Genomic DNA, 16,461 nt, shown 5'->3' on the forward strand with positions numbered 1-16,461 from the left:
CTGTTTAGGGGAGATGGCAGACCGTCATTCTGTGCTCTGTCTCTTGGTTTCAGGGTCGTATTGATAGCAATAAGATTCGTCACCCGTTACTACCGAATCCAGGAAAGCAGGGTCAGCGTCAGCGTTGTCGATGAGTTCACCACACGCGTCCATTCAGAATTGCTTTTGTTCGTCCGATAAACAGTGCGGAACAAATCTGGAACACACCACGTTCCCTAGGTCTTGCATCAGAATTTGGCGAATCATTTCTTTGTCGATGTTCAGTTCACTGGCCAGTATTCGAATAGTCAGTAGCCGATCCGATATTACAAACTCGCGAACTTTCTCAATTGTTTCAGGCGTACGCATGGAAATCGGCCTTCCGGTGTGGGCGTCATCTTCAACACTTTCTCGCCCGTTCCGAAAACGTGTGCGGGAAAGGGATAAAGCTTGCTCACCATACACTTGCTTCAACATTGCATGTGTTTCTGTCGCACTTTTGCCCAGCTTGAAGCAGAATTTGATTTCACCCTTTGCTTCATTTCTGCACTTCCACATCACTTTATCACTTCGACATGAACACTGCGACAGGTATGTTTCCACACGTCTTTCCCAGCCAAGCTCTTGTTTCCAGCTTGTGATAAGTTAGCGTATTACGGATTCCACAGTAGCAGTTTAAACTTTGTAAAATCCTATTTAAAGGAACGTAAACAGATAGTCAGTGTTAACAACATGCATTCAAACATCTTAGAAGTGAAATATGGGGTACCGCAGGGTTCTGTTCTGGGTCCGGTACTATTTTTAATAATGATAAATGATTTGCCTCTAAATACTAATACCACATCAATTCTATACGCGGATGACACTACACTACTTAACATAAATACAAGCTTTGAAGAAGTGTATATAGAAGCTCAAGCTGCATTAAGAGAGGCAGCGACCTGGTTTAAAAGAAATGGTTTTGTGCTAAATCAAGATAAAACAAAAAAAGTAACCTTTAGTCTCAATCAATGCAATGATAAGGGAAGCTATGATGTAACTGAGGTTAAATTTCTTGGTATACGTATAGACAGCCAACTAACCTGGGAACAACATGTCAAATATGTATGTACAAAGCTCTCCCGAGTGCTCTTTCTGTTAAGAAAATTGAGAGATACAGTTCCTTATGAGTATCTGAGGAATTCATATTTTGCATTTTTTCACAGCATAATTGGATATGGGATTTTGCTTTGGGGTAACAGTAGCCAAGCACATGATGTTCTAGTTTTGCAAAAGAAAGCCATTAGGATTATTGTTGGAACACATGATAAAGAACACTGTAAACCACTATTTATCAGGCTTAAGATAATGACAGTAGTTAATGTATATATTTATCAAGTGCTACTCTACACTAAGCAAAACCTGGCAAATATGACACTCAGAGATGAAGTACATACATATAATACTAGATTATGTAAGAAAATTGATATACCCTTCACTAGATTATCGAAGATCAAAAATAGTTATTTAGTTATAGGACCAAAGCTATTTAATAAACTAACATCCTCCATACAACAGCTGCCATTTAAGATTTTTAAGAAAAAGTTATATGACTGGTTAATAACGAATCCATTTTACTCGATTCATGAATTTACTGAATGTCAAGACATTGTGTCCTAGTTTGCAGTATCACTTTATTTCAAATATTATTAGGTTGACTCATAATAATATTAACCAATAACTGATTGTCTGTATGTAAGGATTATTTTATATATATATATATATATATATATATATATATATATATATATATATATATATATATATATATATATCTGTATCTGTATCTATATGTATATTTCATTCGGACGTTGTCTATTGCTTGTAAAGCTTAATGACAATAAAATATTCTATTCTATTCTATTCCAACTGGCGCGCGCTTCGGGGAGCATGTGCAGATGTACTACCTTCCGGATACCAGCAGCGCCTCTCTCGGGCGAGTGATCGGTTTCGTGCTGTGACGTCAGTTCTGGATATTAATAGCCACATCTTGTATTTTCTCTCCTCATACTTGACACCGACCGCTTCGTTCCAATCACTATGGCCTGTCTTTTTCACACTTTTTTCATCCCATATTCTTCACAGTTCTTCAATAAGTTTTCTAACATCTTATTGATTTTCTCTTTAGATTCCGCAACAAGCACCGTATCTGCAAACCGTGTTACATCCAATCATTCTACCTCCTATTGAAATGTCATCTTCATTATATAGGTTCTTTTTTACTTTCTCTTCTAGATAGATATTAAATATTGTTGGCGGAATATAGCATCTTTCCCTTCCAATTGTGCTCTCCTCGGTCATTTCCTTACCTATTCTAACACTTACTTCTTGGTTCATATATGTTTCTTATGAGTCTTCGATCTTCCCATTCCAACCACTTTTTCAGAACTTCCAACAATTCCAATTCATGTGGTCAGCCTTTTCTACATTAATAAATATCATATACACCTCTTCTCTTTTCTGTAAACCTTTCACCGATTACCTTTAATAATCCAATTGCATCTTTTTTGCCCTTACCTCTCCTGAACTCGAACTGTTTCTCCTCACCTTTATTTGTTCTTCCATACAACCTTCTCTTCAGAACATTTTGCCGCGTGAGACATGAGACTAATAGTTCTATAATCCTTACATCTCTCTGGATTTCATTTCTTAGCCATCTGTATCATGATGGACTTCACGAAGTCTTTGGCTACTCTCCGGTTTCATATATTTCAATGCAGAGGTCGGAAAAATTCTTTCTTGCCCGTGTCTCTTATATTTTTAATGAATCGATTGGTATATTATCTATTTGGTTGTCTTTCCATTCCCAATCTCGGATATAGCTTTTTCAAACTCATACCGAAGAATACTAAACCGTTTATCATCCTCGCTAGGCCACACGCTCTAGCCCTACTTTCATAAAGTCCTCAACATATTCTTTCCATCTTCCTAAGACTTCACCTCTCTCTAGTTTTCCATCCTTATTTTCTATTGCCATCGTGATACCCCCTTGTTTCCACCGAAGTTCCATAGATTTAACCTCCTTGGCCATTTCCTCATATTTCCCAACTCTTTCTAATTTCTCTGTCCTCGCATTTTCTTTTGTAAAATTCTTCCCTTGCTTTATGTTTTCCTTCGCAACTCGTTGTTTAACTTCCTGTACATCTTTCTGCTCTCTTCTGTATCAACCTGTTTCCACGTCTTTTTTTCCCTTATTTTCTGCAACATCTGCTCTGTAACCGATGGTTTCTTAGCCATTTTGTGCTCGTAGTAACCTACTACTTCTTTTGCCGCCTGCTGTATGCAAAGTTTAATGTGCTCCCACCGTCTGTTACTGCACCACCTATCCTTTCCTTGTGTATTTTTTTTCGAAAATTTTCTCAACGAAAAGATTTCTTACTTCCTCGTTTTCCAACTTTTCAGTATTCAACATCTTGTTGCCTACTTTTCTTCTGTCTACATTTGTCAGTTGAATACATATTTCGGCCAGCACAAGGTTATGATCAGAGAAAATATCGGCCTCGGGAGGGATCTTTGCGTTCAAACTATTCTGATACTTATCCTGAATCATAACATAGTGTATCTGATATCATCCGCCGTCTGTTGAGGATTTCTATGTATATCTTCTTTTGCGCTGATTGAACCACGTATTCATAATTATTAGAGACCTGTATGTACAGAAATTGACCAGTCACTTTCCCCTTTTATTTCTTTCGCCTAAACCGTATTTGCCTACGACATTACCTTCTTTCTTTTCACTAAATTATGATTTCCCATTACAATTATGCTTGCACCCCTCTTCTCCCTGTCTATAATTTCTTCTATTTTCTCATTCGTCGGTGCATGTCTATATCAATGGTGTTTTTTCTCCTTTAAGTTTTAATGCCATAACTCTATCACCAACAAATTCTACTTTTACTACCTTCCCTTTTAAGCGTTTACCAAGAATTATTCCTACACCATTATGACCACCCTCTCCATTACTTTCCCATCTAAGTTTACAAACTCCTACCAAATCTAGATTATTTTGCTTCATTTCCTTTTTCTAATTTCTCTCCCTGTAACATGGTACTTACATTCCATGTTCCTATCCTAAACCTTTCGCTCTTGTTTGTCTCTTTCCCTATCTATCTTCTCCACCTGTTACTTTTTCGTCCAATAGTCCTTCTCCAGCCAATTCCCTTCCGGAAATCCGAATGGGGATATTTTACTTCCGAAACTATATTTTGACCTGCGAAAGACCATTGTACGTTTGTTCTCTTTCTGCTGTCAAGTGAACTTGAGAAATGTAGAGTGGTTTACCGTTGCCTACCACCCCGCAGTATTCCAGCCGTTCAGGTCATTCTGACCACGCTTGGAACTACTGTCAAATTTGTACCAATCACTATGATTTCCGCCAACTTGGCTACTGGAGAACTGTCTTCCAGAACACTCTTCGTCTGACTATTCCACTTAGATTCATAGGTAGGGGTGGTCCTTCTAGTAGTGACTTACTCCCGACATAGCTAAATTTCACTATAGCATGCAACCCTCCCCACCCGACAAATAAGTGTCTTCGTAAAGATGGCAATGGAGATAAAATGAAGCAAGACGTTATACATTAAGTTCTAGAAGTTTTTAAATACACTGGGTGGCCACAACGTCGCTTTCCCAAAAGGAACTAAGGAAAGGAAAGAAATAAGTGAACTATTAGCGGGCTTTTTTTTTTTTTTTTTTTTTTTTTTTTTTTTTTTTTTTAATACTTGAACTGGCACTGTCTTGTCTATCTCGGTGTGGCTGAGACTAGTAACCATGTTCTCGTAAGTGTTTTGTATAGGAGTTGTTTACGGAGTGAAGTTGTGCCGAAGAGAAATGTGGTGACAGTAGATTTCTGAAGATTTGCAGATGTGGAACCATCATCGCGTCAAACCAGAGAAATTTGAACCAACGATTCGAGACTACATATTCTGTGTATAATCTATTGCGAAGCGGATGACTAAGACATGAACGAAATGAAGGAAACTGAACTCGTTCCTCCGAATTCGTATCTAACCCGTGGAAAATACCAGAAGCCGCGCATGTGACCTGGGAATGACACTTCCTCTTTCAGGAACACGTTAAAAGCGTTGAAGATGAAACCCTACCAGCCAAAGCTTCTGTACGCGTTGCACGAATGTAATCCGGACCGGTGTGTTATGTGAGTGGTTTCTCAATCGGAACGAAACTGATACTTCCGAAAACTAACTTTGTGCGCAGATGAGGCCCTCATTCAAGACGAATGCTCGCGTAAACAGACAATTGTGTTTATTGGAGTGATACTAGGCCACAAGAAATAGTGACAGAAAAGTTAAGATCCTTGGTGTCACTGTCTAACTTGTGAGGTAGCATTTAGAGTGGTGGTGTTATGAGACCAATCTTTTCTTGAAGAAACTTGCCAGTAACATCTACCTTCAGATATTGCAGGAAGCTGTCATTTCAGAAGTTGAAAATAACCCTCGTTACAAAACATTCAGTTCATGTGGCAACAAGATGGAGCATCGTCTCGCTTCGGTGTTGTTGTGAGGCATTTCTAGGATCATTTCATGAATGGACTGGTCGTCGTAGTACGACAGATAGACCACTCTGTTCATGAGATTTCTTCATGTGGGGCACCGTCAAAGACTGTTTTCCGGCCAATCTCAGGATTTGATTTACCTGCTAATAGAACAATCATTCGAGAGATTGGATGCCAATCCCTGGTTGTGTCATATTTCCAAATCAGTACTGAAGAGAAATACCTTGTGCATTGAAAATTGTGGGAGGCAGTTTGAACAGTATATATAAGTACAATAAAAACTGTCAAGTCACGTCACTTAGCTTATATTTCTTCACATATTGGGAAAAGCGGCTGTGTGTTTACCTCGTATATCACGAAAGTAACCGGTGGGGAAGCTGGCTTATTGAGTGTGGTTCTACGGTCGAATACTATGATTTGTGCCGGTCCACCATTTATAATACATGAGAATGGATACCTGAATCAGAAAGTAATGAACTTCCATCTTAATAAAGTAATCGAAGAGCAGGGAGGTTATACGCATTTGTTTATAGTTTCTCTTAGTTTCAATTAAGGAAAAAATAGAACAGTTTTATGTCTCACGTTTACACTCTGTACATTAAAGGGGACAAACAATGATAGAATTGGTGAAATGCGAGTGCGGAAGGAACTTGAGAAAATGCACGGTCACGATATGTTCACCAAATACTCACAAACTGGAATCAAACCAAGGTCTCCAAAACCAGAGGTGCGCGTTCCACCACTGAAAGATCGTGCCCCGCTTTTAAATTAAGGTTATGGGAATTTGACATATTAATTTTGCATAGCTTTGTAATTTGTTGATTTTCCAAACCAAGACGAAAAAGGCTTATGCCATTTCTTTGATGGCTTCTTTAAACAACAGGACTTAGTTTGCCGACTGAGCTCTTATTGCAGTATGTGCTAGATTTTTTACACATCAAACACTACACTTTTTTTTTTTTTTTTTTTTTAATTTGGATACTTTTGTACTAACTCCATCGAGTCAAAGCTTACAGATGAATATAAAACACGCCTTGAGAAGAAAGGCGCAATTAAAATATCAAAAAGTAATTATCACTTTTTTTGTATTGTATTCATAAGGTTTGACTGAAATGTGGTACAAAAAAGGGCAGAATATTGTACACGTATTTATACCTTTATCATGAAAAATCACATTATTGATTAGCTCTTTTATTGCTGTCGTATTTTAATAATACATAATTAAATATTTACAGCAATCAATGACGATAAAAGGTACTAGTTCATTTCATATTTATGTCCATAATGTAAATTAAATCTAGTCACAAATAATAAACTTTTCTACATTTGTAATGTTTGTACAAACTAGTATCTCTACTACAAAAGGCACACTTTATCACAAAAAAAATGTCAAAATAATTCATTTACTTTCTGTAAATAGACTTAATGAAAAACAGAATTATAAAAGGATTTGCACTACCATCAAAACCTACTCTTTCATACATTGTATCACAGTCAATTTACTGATTCATTAATTTCATTTTCAATAAATTTAAATACCCACGGTACATTACCAACTCCCTTACATATAATACATTTTTTTTTTCAAGAAACTGGCACAAAGATATAAAATATAAACAGATAAGCACCTTTGTTATTAAGTTTCGATATAATTTTTATAATTATTATCAAGCACCACAATTAGTGTTGTAACATATAATTAGCTCTTTTCGATTCTGTACAGTCACTAAAAAATATATAAAACACATTGCGATGGTAACCTGAGTTGTAGAAGCCCACATTGTTCTTATCATCAATTAACATTTCATTCATTTCGAAATTATTATAGAACATTTTAGTTGTAATGCGTGGGAATTAAGTTTGAATGGCACTTCAACAGTCTGTTAATTGTTTCTTTGAATAATATATGCAAATACAATTTATTTATCTTCAAATATACTTTCAAACGCAAGTCAGCGAATTGTCACATGCATAACAATTTAATTATTTAGTCTTTCGGACTGTTCTCAATTTAATAAAGTTATGTTATTCCAGGTAAACAAGAGAGAAAACTTAATACGTGATAATGAAAGCACTTTTCTTTCTGAGTCTTTCAACAATTAACTCTAAGTTAAATGCAACAAGAAATTCAAAATTCAGGTTCTTCGTTCATTATTAATACTGTACTCACCATTTTAATATTTAATTTTACCTTTCTTTCGTTCATTTTCTGGTTAAATGGGCGATATTCAAAATAATAATTTTTTTCTCAATATTACTCATACAAATAGTATTTGTAAGTATCTACTTCATCCATTATCTTGTTCTTTTTCTCTCAGGTTAAATTCACATTAATAACCTATACACAGATATGTTAGTATACGCTGTAAATAAATGTACTATTAATAGGAAACATTAGCACTCTTGGAGAAATATTTTAAATTATCAGTAGCAAGAAACAGTAGCTTACATACAAACACAAATAAGGTATCGTGCACTTAAAAAAAAAAATGGTGGATTATGAATGTGACGATTAAACCATGGATTTCGATGAAAAAAAAAAAAAAAAAAAAAAAAACACCCACCCCATTTTACTGTAGGCTTCTAATGTAAATGTCAATGTACATCAATAGCCCAATACATATTCATTGTTCTCATTGCAAGGTTAGAAAAAAAGGAAGCCTAAAAACTGGCGTGACACCAGCATTTTTCCTTAAACTGCATGGGATTTCAATGTTATTCTAGCTCCCATAGTAATTATTACAACGCAATAATGAAACCTCGTTTTTGAAGCAGTGTAAATGTTATCTTTTTCTTTTGGTATACAAAAGTTGTCTTTGCCACCACGTTTCGACGATTACGATTTTCAAATTATATATGTTAATATATCATTAAGTAACTTACCGTCAATGGTCTTGAGAGGATAATTAACTCACTAATTTCGGTTTAATCTCTCAGGACGGTGGCTACGTGAAAGGAGACATGCTACTTACAGTATGATCCAAAGTAATACTCAGTTTTTCTTGTATGGCGTGGATCTACAAGTTTAACGTGGGGTCTGAACCTCAAAACTCCCACTGGGAATTGAACCCGGGTATGAACGCTCATTTAGCCACAAGGAAACCGACCTTATCTTGTCAACCTTATGTGATTTTACGTGAAACAAGAATAAACTTTTATACGTAATTACTAGAATCGATAGTAAAAGAGCATACCAATCTGATGGATCTTTTGTCAATATATCGAAAACATTCGCTAACTTGAGAAATCTTCAGTAAATTAGAGACAACTGCATTATTTTTTTTTTCTTTCTTTCTTTCTTTCTCTCTCTCTCCCCACAACCGCATTTAAATTTTGCCAGTTCGTAATAAGATACTCATATAATACACATGAGATGGGTATGCACTGTTCGTAGCAACTATGAACAGCTCACTATATTATTAAGAATAAGATTTTATCAGCAAAAAGTATTCCGATTCGAGTCTGTTTCCTTATCAGATGTTTTAACTCAAGTATTTACACTCGATAGAAATAAACACACAAGGCTTATTCCAAAAGTATTGCCTTCACTGTAATAATTCTAATATTTTTATCGGATTACATTGTAACTTTTCACACATACATGATATTAATATCAACAACTTTTTTTTTTCAGATAACTGAAGAACAATATCGGAGAAAAACGCAGAGCTAAGATCAAGTTCTGGCAAAAAGAGCTTGCTGAGCTCCGGAGATCCATAGCTGGCTGCGCGTGACATATGGGAAGAGACAATTGGCATTACCATATGAGAAGATGGATGATGAAGTTCTGCGAAGAAGATTAAACAGAACTTTCGTGTAACCATACTGGACTTAATGGTCAGGTGACTGATTCCGGAGATAATGGTATGGAAACATTCATTTAACGGTTGAGGGAAGTTATTCGACGAGGAAGAAATCACATTCTTCTGGAGAGTTGTTTTTTTACTAAAATAACATTCGACCCCACATGTCAAAGGAAAAGTCACAGATCATTGCCAAAATTGGGTGGTTGGTAATGTCCCAAGCCCATACAGTCCTGCTTTAGCCTTATCTTTGGTACTAATATGTGTATCTTCTTTCACACGAACTTTCCAAATTTTCCTCCTTCACGTAAAATTTTTACACCTGAGAAAGCGTTACTTTTGGGATGACCCTTGTCTCTAGGGGCTCTCTTCTTTAAAACAATAAATTTACATAATACATTTTCGCACGTAAGTCCACCAAAAAAACTTGAAAATTCTCTTCAATAATTATCTGTCATGGGTCCGTGTCTTTATTAATAACACGTGGACTTGGACTACAATTTTTCATGTATATAAAACTACATAAAATCGAAAAACTGAATAAAATACAATTTTATGTTCTTTAAAAATCTATGTACTGTCATTTGTATTTAACACAGATTGAAATTTCACTCGATTAGTCAACTTGAGTTTCACATCAAAACCTTAAGTAACAATCTTTATATTAACTCAATATTAAATACTTCGTATGAAACAATTCCGTTCTACGGAATGACGTACATAATTCACTTTGTGGTATAAAAAATATATATATATACATACACAAACAGATTATGATTTACGTGAAAATGCTTTAATATAATACTGACTTTTCACTGGCTGTCAAGTTATACTTATTAATGTAAAATACGCAATAAAAATAATAAATAAAATAAGAAGAGAACTATCAGTATCCCATAAACTGAACTGTAAATATATGTCCAAGCAATTCATTTTATGGAACATTCATTGTCGTTATTTCTCGTTTTGAAGTACTTCTTTTTAAAGCGATGTTCACAATCTATACACTGAATATTAAAATCAACTCAAACTTTTGATACTCTTTCGGTTTGTTTTATAAATACTACGTATCCGGTTTGTTCATAGTATTAACATTTCGATTCAGTTATTAATGCCCTTACGTAAGATATATTTATGTTTCGCTCATTACCTGCTTGTGAGATCTTGAAGAGCAACATCTGAATATAGAAGTAGAAAAGCAAAGTGAAGCAGATGGACCCCCCATTTTTTTTTTAGTTATTCCATAATATGTTAAGTTTTTCATTTTCTTTATGCAAACACATACTGTATACAAAATAAATGCTTTACATACCTTGTGTAGTTTTATTTGAATTCCACCTAATATTTCCATTCATTACACTGGAAGCTTCACCTCTTAAGAAAATATCAGATTCTATTTACTTGCCATTGTCTTCTTCCTGGTATTTGAAACGACTTTTAATTTTAAACTTGAGTTTCAAAAATTCTTCTTACTATTTACACACTAAATGAAATTTTATTACGGTCATTATATGAAAAATGTTAATTAACACTGCAAAAATAGTGGAAGAATTGTTATTTTTTTCAGTGTCAGTTAAAATTTTTCATATAATAGCTTTAAATAAAATTTCATTTAGTGCGTAAATAGTAAGAAGAATTTTTCTAGCTCAAAAAGAGGTTAGTAAAATTTCCAGAGCTCAAATTAAAGAATAGACTTAAGCTCCGGAAATTCTTCAATTCCATGGAAGATGACAAAGTGGCAAGTGTGTACTACAATCTTGATATTTTCTTCAGAAGTCTACCCGAAATAAAACTTCAAATGAAAGGAAGGGATGGGGCGGGGAAGCATTATTGCTCACTTTAGCCTTAAAAATGGCCAATTATAAAATGTTGACCAAGTTATAGTGCGTATCACATTGATGAAGTATTGGTACTAATATCAATAATTTCACTACTGAAGAACAACAGAACTTCCAGGAAAAAATATTATGATTACTTGTATTAGTATTCAATTAAGTAACACTTTTAAAACGAGCAGAAAACAAAAAAACTATTTCACTATGCCTAACATATCACTTATGGGAGGGGTAAATAAACATGTGTAATTCTAAATCTTTGACACTGGTATATAAATAGTCAGCGTAAGTACTTAAAATAGTATTTTGTTTAAGTACTTTACTGTATCAGCAGTAACCATAATATACTTTCTAAGCACCCATTATACAAGTTTTCCTCTAGCTTACATTTCAAGCTATTACTATACAACTCACATTTGGATATTTCACATTTCTTTAACAAGTTTTTAGTTGTTTAATTCTTTTTTATTTATCAATTTTAATGTATCTGTATTGGTATCTTTTATTTGATATCTTTGCCCTTCATTGGTAATTAGACATTCACACTAATTATAAACAATTTTTAGTAAATTTGGAAACACTGAATTTTCAGAATGTAAGATACATTCTGCACAACCTTTTTACGGTTTTATATATAATGTGTAATTATTACATAATGACAAATACGATAAAACAAAGTTATCGTATCATGCTTATCCACCCAATATTACCACCTAGCGTTTAATGACTGTTCTTAATTGATGGCGTTGCAAAACTTGGAGGTAAAGCATACACTATACGGTCGCCTTCCTTTCTGAAGGTTGCTATATGAACTTCTGGTGTGACTTCAACACTCAAAGTCTTACTTTTGTTGCCCAACATACAGGAAAACTTATTATGAACATTGACTGGCAGCTCAGAGTTACGTAACCTGCAATAAACAAGACAATAGTATTGATAAAATCATTAAGCAAATGTTTAAGAAGTTTGTACTCTACAGAAAGATTTAACACGCTTTTTTTTTTTTTTCTAATCTCAATTTCTTACATATGTGAAAATAAAGTTTTGGCTGTTTGAAATCTTTGCAAACCACAGAACTAGAATCTGAGTAGATTAGTATTAGGATTTAGATTTCTGGGTTTTCGGCGTCTATGACTATGTTAGCCCCTCACATATGAGGGATGACATCCCTCGGTGATCACGCTACCCCAGGAAAGAGAAGGAAGAAAGACTGGGGAAGGAAGGAAGCGGTCTGGAATACGTATGTTAGGTACCATCCCGACATTTGCTGGTGTGAATGAGGAAAACCCAGGAAAATCTCACTCAGGATGTCTGGCCTGAAAAAAGCTTTTACACTTTTTCGACCAAGTGTCCCAATGGGAAACGAACCTGGAACCGTTCGCACCAAAGGCGAGAACATTAGCAACTACGCTACGCGGGGCCACTATATACTTCTTACAAGAGAAACTTCTTAAATGATTGAACATCTGGTTATTATTATTAAAATTTCTATTTCTGGCAGATTACCCTACCTATATTTATGACAAATGTAAATTCCGTCTCAACTAAGGAAGGGAATGGAAATTGAGCGATTCCTTAATTTGCAGAAAGCTGATTTATTTTTGTTCGCAATCAGATGCAGTTGGCAGATGAACACACCTTGGGTGCACAATCATCTCGTACAGAACATGACCTTCACCACCACATAATCTAGTCTGCAAGGTTCATGCTAGCTGGATTAAAGGACAACACCATGGTTTCTGGTACGCGCCTTTGGCGCGGGAGACCCGGGTTCAATTCCCGGCGGGAGCTCATGTGGTTCGGATTCCACGTTAATCAGTAGGTCCACGTCTCATATAGCCTCGCTGCTGAACGGGACGTAAAACTCAAAATCAATCAAATCAACCATGGTTTCTGCCTAATTAGGTAATTAAGCACTTCTCGGGACACATCCTCGGAAAAAATATCGCAGTATCAGGATCTCGTCTAATCACTGCATGCTACGATTATGTTACTCACTGTGCGTTCAGCTTCCTACAAATTGTTGAAGTATCTAGATGAACCAGATCTTGGACACGTTAGCCTGGTTCAATACGACACCTGTCTTTACCGTTTTGTGAGTGACACGGATACATATCGTAAAACATTTATGAAATTCTGAGAATTTCATATCCAGAAAACAGAAGGCCTCTGTCATTATTGAGCCATGAGCAAGTATTAACTGTATGCTGCCATGTCAGAAACAACCACACATCATAATCAGCATCATTCCTTCATTGTTATAGGTTATAAGTATGAAATTCAGAATATGTAATTTGTATCCTCTACATGAGAAAATATATGAACAAACTCCATGGCTCTGGATAAGTAGAGTAACAAATAAAACACAGTTCTGACCAGAGCAGAATGAAATATATTAAAAACTATACTTACAATGTTACAGTTTCAAGGACCTAACGTCCTCTTCATCAGACACAAACAGAATATATATATATATATAAAAGGTCAAATAATGGTTAGATTTCCGTATGCGGTCTTCATGGCTTCGTGAAGTTTGTATTGTTTTATGTGGATTTGTGACACCAGTTTCTCTTCAAATGAATGGAAATACGTATTATTAAGTTAAAATAATGTGAATATTTCCGATTGCACTTCAGCAATTAGTATTTGCCCTCTTGTGCGAACTTAGTGAGTGTATCTCTTTGTATGTTGAGTGCATCTAATATAACTTGCATTACTAGCTATATTTAGTATTTGTACTTGTACACAGTAGCAGACACGGTCGTACGCTTATCTGTGTGTGGAAAGCTGTTCACGGAGATCGTAACTTTAATGAACTATTTAAATGATTTTTTGTTGAAAAGTCGAAGTCATTTTCTGTTCATAATTTACTGTACCACATAGAGTAGCCTCCATATCGGGTATTGCCCGAATTACGATAAAATTCAGCCCATAGTATTTCAAGTATTTCAGTCTTACGTTTCATAATAAAAATTTACAAGTGTTTACATTATTGCATTTTAATCTCTTCGAAACTCAGTGATTGAATTTGAAACTTCAGTAGTAACTAATAATAAATAATCTTTGTTTACATCGTACATATAATATAGTTAATAAGAGAGTAAAGATAATTCAGTCGGCACTTTACAATGTTGATCTATGCTAAATTCTGTGTTAATTTTCAACGTGAACAAAAATGCATCTTTGGAAAAAAACTTGGCTAATTCAGAGATTTTTTACTATTTATTTTTTACTTTCTTGTCATCCCTTCCCCCACCAAATTCTTCTGAAATATGGACAGTTCATTTTTTTTTCTTCTTTGTGGTTTATTGTAATCTAAAGCATACCAACAAAAGGAATGTTAATTTTTAGTATTTAAATAACAGTTTAATTCACATTTTTTAAAAAAAAAATCGTTAAATGTCCACGCTCTTTCTAGCTGGGCTATTTCTTTCAGCGCCGGAGTGAAGGGTTAAGATTCATTTTTGTACCCTTGTACCTAATTATTTTTTGGTCATTATTTACTAATCACTATTGAATGAGATTTTCACAGGAGAAAACGCTCAACTACATATTAACCTATACCAAATTCACAATTAAAACTTACTGTCTGTATCGGTTGGTAAGAACACCAACCAATTCTCCAACTCTATCTTGATTCTCTCCAGCTTCCAATGAGACTATTAAGTCATTTCCTTTGTTAGAATGCACTATAATTAGCTGATCCTTGCCTGGACTGCAACTCAAACCTGTTATCTGAAAGTAATGATAATAAAGTTAAAATAAATACATAATGAGTATACCTTCCATACACAATATATATTGAGAGCACACCAAATAAAAGAAAGCTGCAACTGTTGCATTTTGTGTTCGATTAATCAGTTCTAGGTGTACTGAAGGATTGCTAGGTACTTTCATAATCACTGTTGAATTCTATGACAAGATGCGAATTCCTCATAAATCTGTATCTTTGAGATTACTTCGAACAAATTTTTATGTAAAATCAAAAATAAAAATTATTTTTGAATTAGGAAATATATATTATAAACTCGGGAAACGTTAGAAAAAGTGAGAAAACTAGCTTTGGACTTAACGGTAATCTTAGTAATGAATGGATTCCTATTATTGTTGGGGCAAAATTATAAGGTATCTAAATAAAACAAGTTATAAATCTCCAATTAATATGAAGAAACATAATCCGGACTATAAAGTGAATTCTGTTAATCTGGTTAGATGTAAGCGATTTTTTTTAGCAACAAGGCCATACGAGTCGTGGACTTACAGTTGATGGAGGAATCCGAACTATCGTAATGAGTTCGAATTTCAAGATTCTCTCAATAGAATCCAAGACCTCGTGCTAGCCACTATAGACTACCGAGGACATTTTGTTGAGAATTGTGTACATATAGGAGTTTATTCCTATATGTCTGTAGTGGCTCATTTTTGCTGTGCCCAAGACAAATATTGACACTAGAAGCAAGGAACACATACCAAGAGATTCTAAAGTTCAAGATTCTTCAATTTTACACTTTCCAAACATGTAGGGATGTTCAATTATTATATCAAAGTCAAAATCATTAAGAAAACCATCTCGGATTGAAAGAAATAAGTATATTAATATATAACGAAGACACGAAAGTTAAACTTGGATGAAGGCAACCTCAACAAGTGGGAATTGTATTATCAACGATTTTTTTAAAAAAAATTAGTATGCATCAATTCTGAACTACGTTTCAATTCTCATTATGCACTTGCCACGGTAGTCATAGTGCAGCAATCAGTCACGAGTGTATGTAGTGATAAAATCTATCTATGAAAGTAAAAATAAAAGTGATCTACAAGTGAAGAAGCTATCGTGTTACTAGAAGAACTAACAGTTGTGCTGGTGCCAATTATATTTTCGAAAATTCTGAAAAAAAAAAAAAAAAAAAAAAAAACTCTTGACCATGAAACATTTCAAAATTTAGTGAGACGTTTTCCGAGCTTTACTACATATAAAACTTATACTATATTCCTAAATCTATTAAAAATTTCTAACTTTAAGGTTTAGTAACATTATATCTCACCTCCGAAACAGGAATTCCCTTCTTCATTGGTTTGAATTTCTTGTTATCCAGCTTATAAATGCAGTGTTCTGTGACTAACAGTACTCTGTCGGCACTCTTGTTATACCTGTTAGTTTTTCGGATGAATGAAGAAAACAGGACCTGAAAGACCAGCGAACATAATTTAACTTAGTATCTTTGCAGACAGTTAGAAAGAACAATAGGCCCATAGCTGGAACTACAATTGATACTTTACCATGTTTTAAAAA

General features: G+C 34.7%; 1 protein-coding gene across 1 annotated transcript in view; it reads right to left on the bottom strand.

Moving 5' to 3' along the window:
• Nucleotides 1-6,705: 6,705 nt before the first annotated feature.
• The window catches only part of Myo31DF (Unconventional myosin ID), an 86,818-nt gene continuing 77,062 nt past the window's right edge, over nucleotides 6,706-16,461 (bottom strand). The window contains exons 16-18 of the mRNA XM_081739810.1: nucleotides 16,214-16,354; nucleotides 14,755-14,903; nucleotides 6,706-12,078 (exon numbers count right to left, since the gene is read on the bottom strand). Of these exons, the coding sequence (XP_081595936.1) occupies nucleotides 11,889-12,078; nucleotides 14,755-14,903; nucleotides 16,214-16,354 (480 nt within the window). The 3' untranslated portion in view covers nucleotides 6,706-11,888. The remainder of the gene's footprint in view (nucleotides 12,079-14,754; nucleotides 14,904-16,213; nucleotides 16,355-16,461) is intronic.

The sequence above is a fragment of the Thermobia domestica genome, chromosome 15 (genome assembly GCF_964235325.1).
Source record: "Thermobia domestica chromosome 15, izTheDome1.hap1.1, whole genome shotgun sequence".
Classification (NCBI taxonomy): domain Eukaryota; kingdom Metazoa; phylum Arthropoda; class Insecta; order Zygentoma; family Lepismatidae; genus Thermobia; species Thermobia domestica.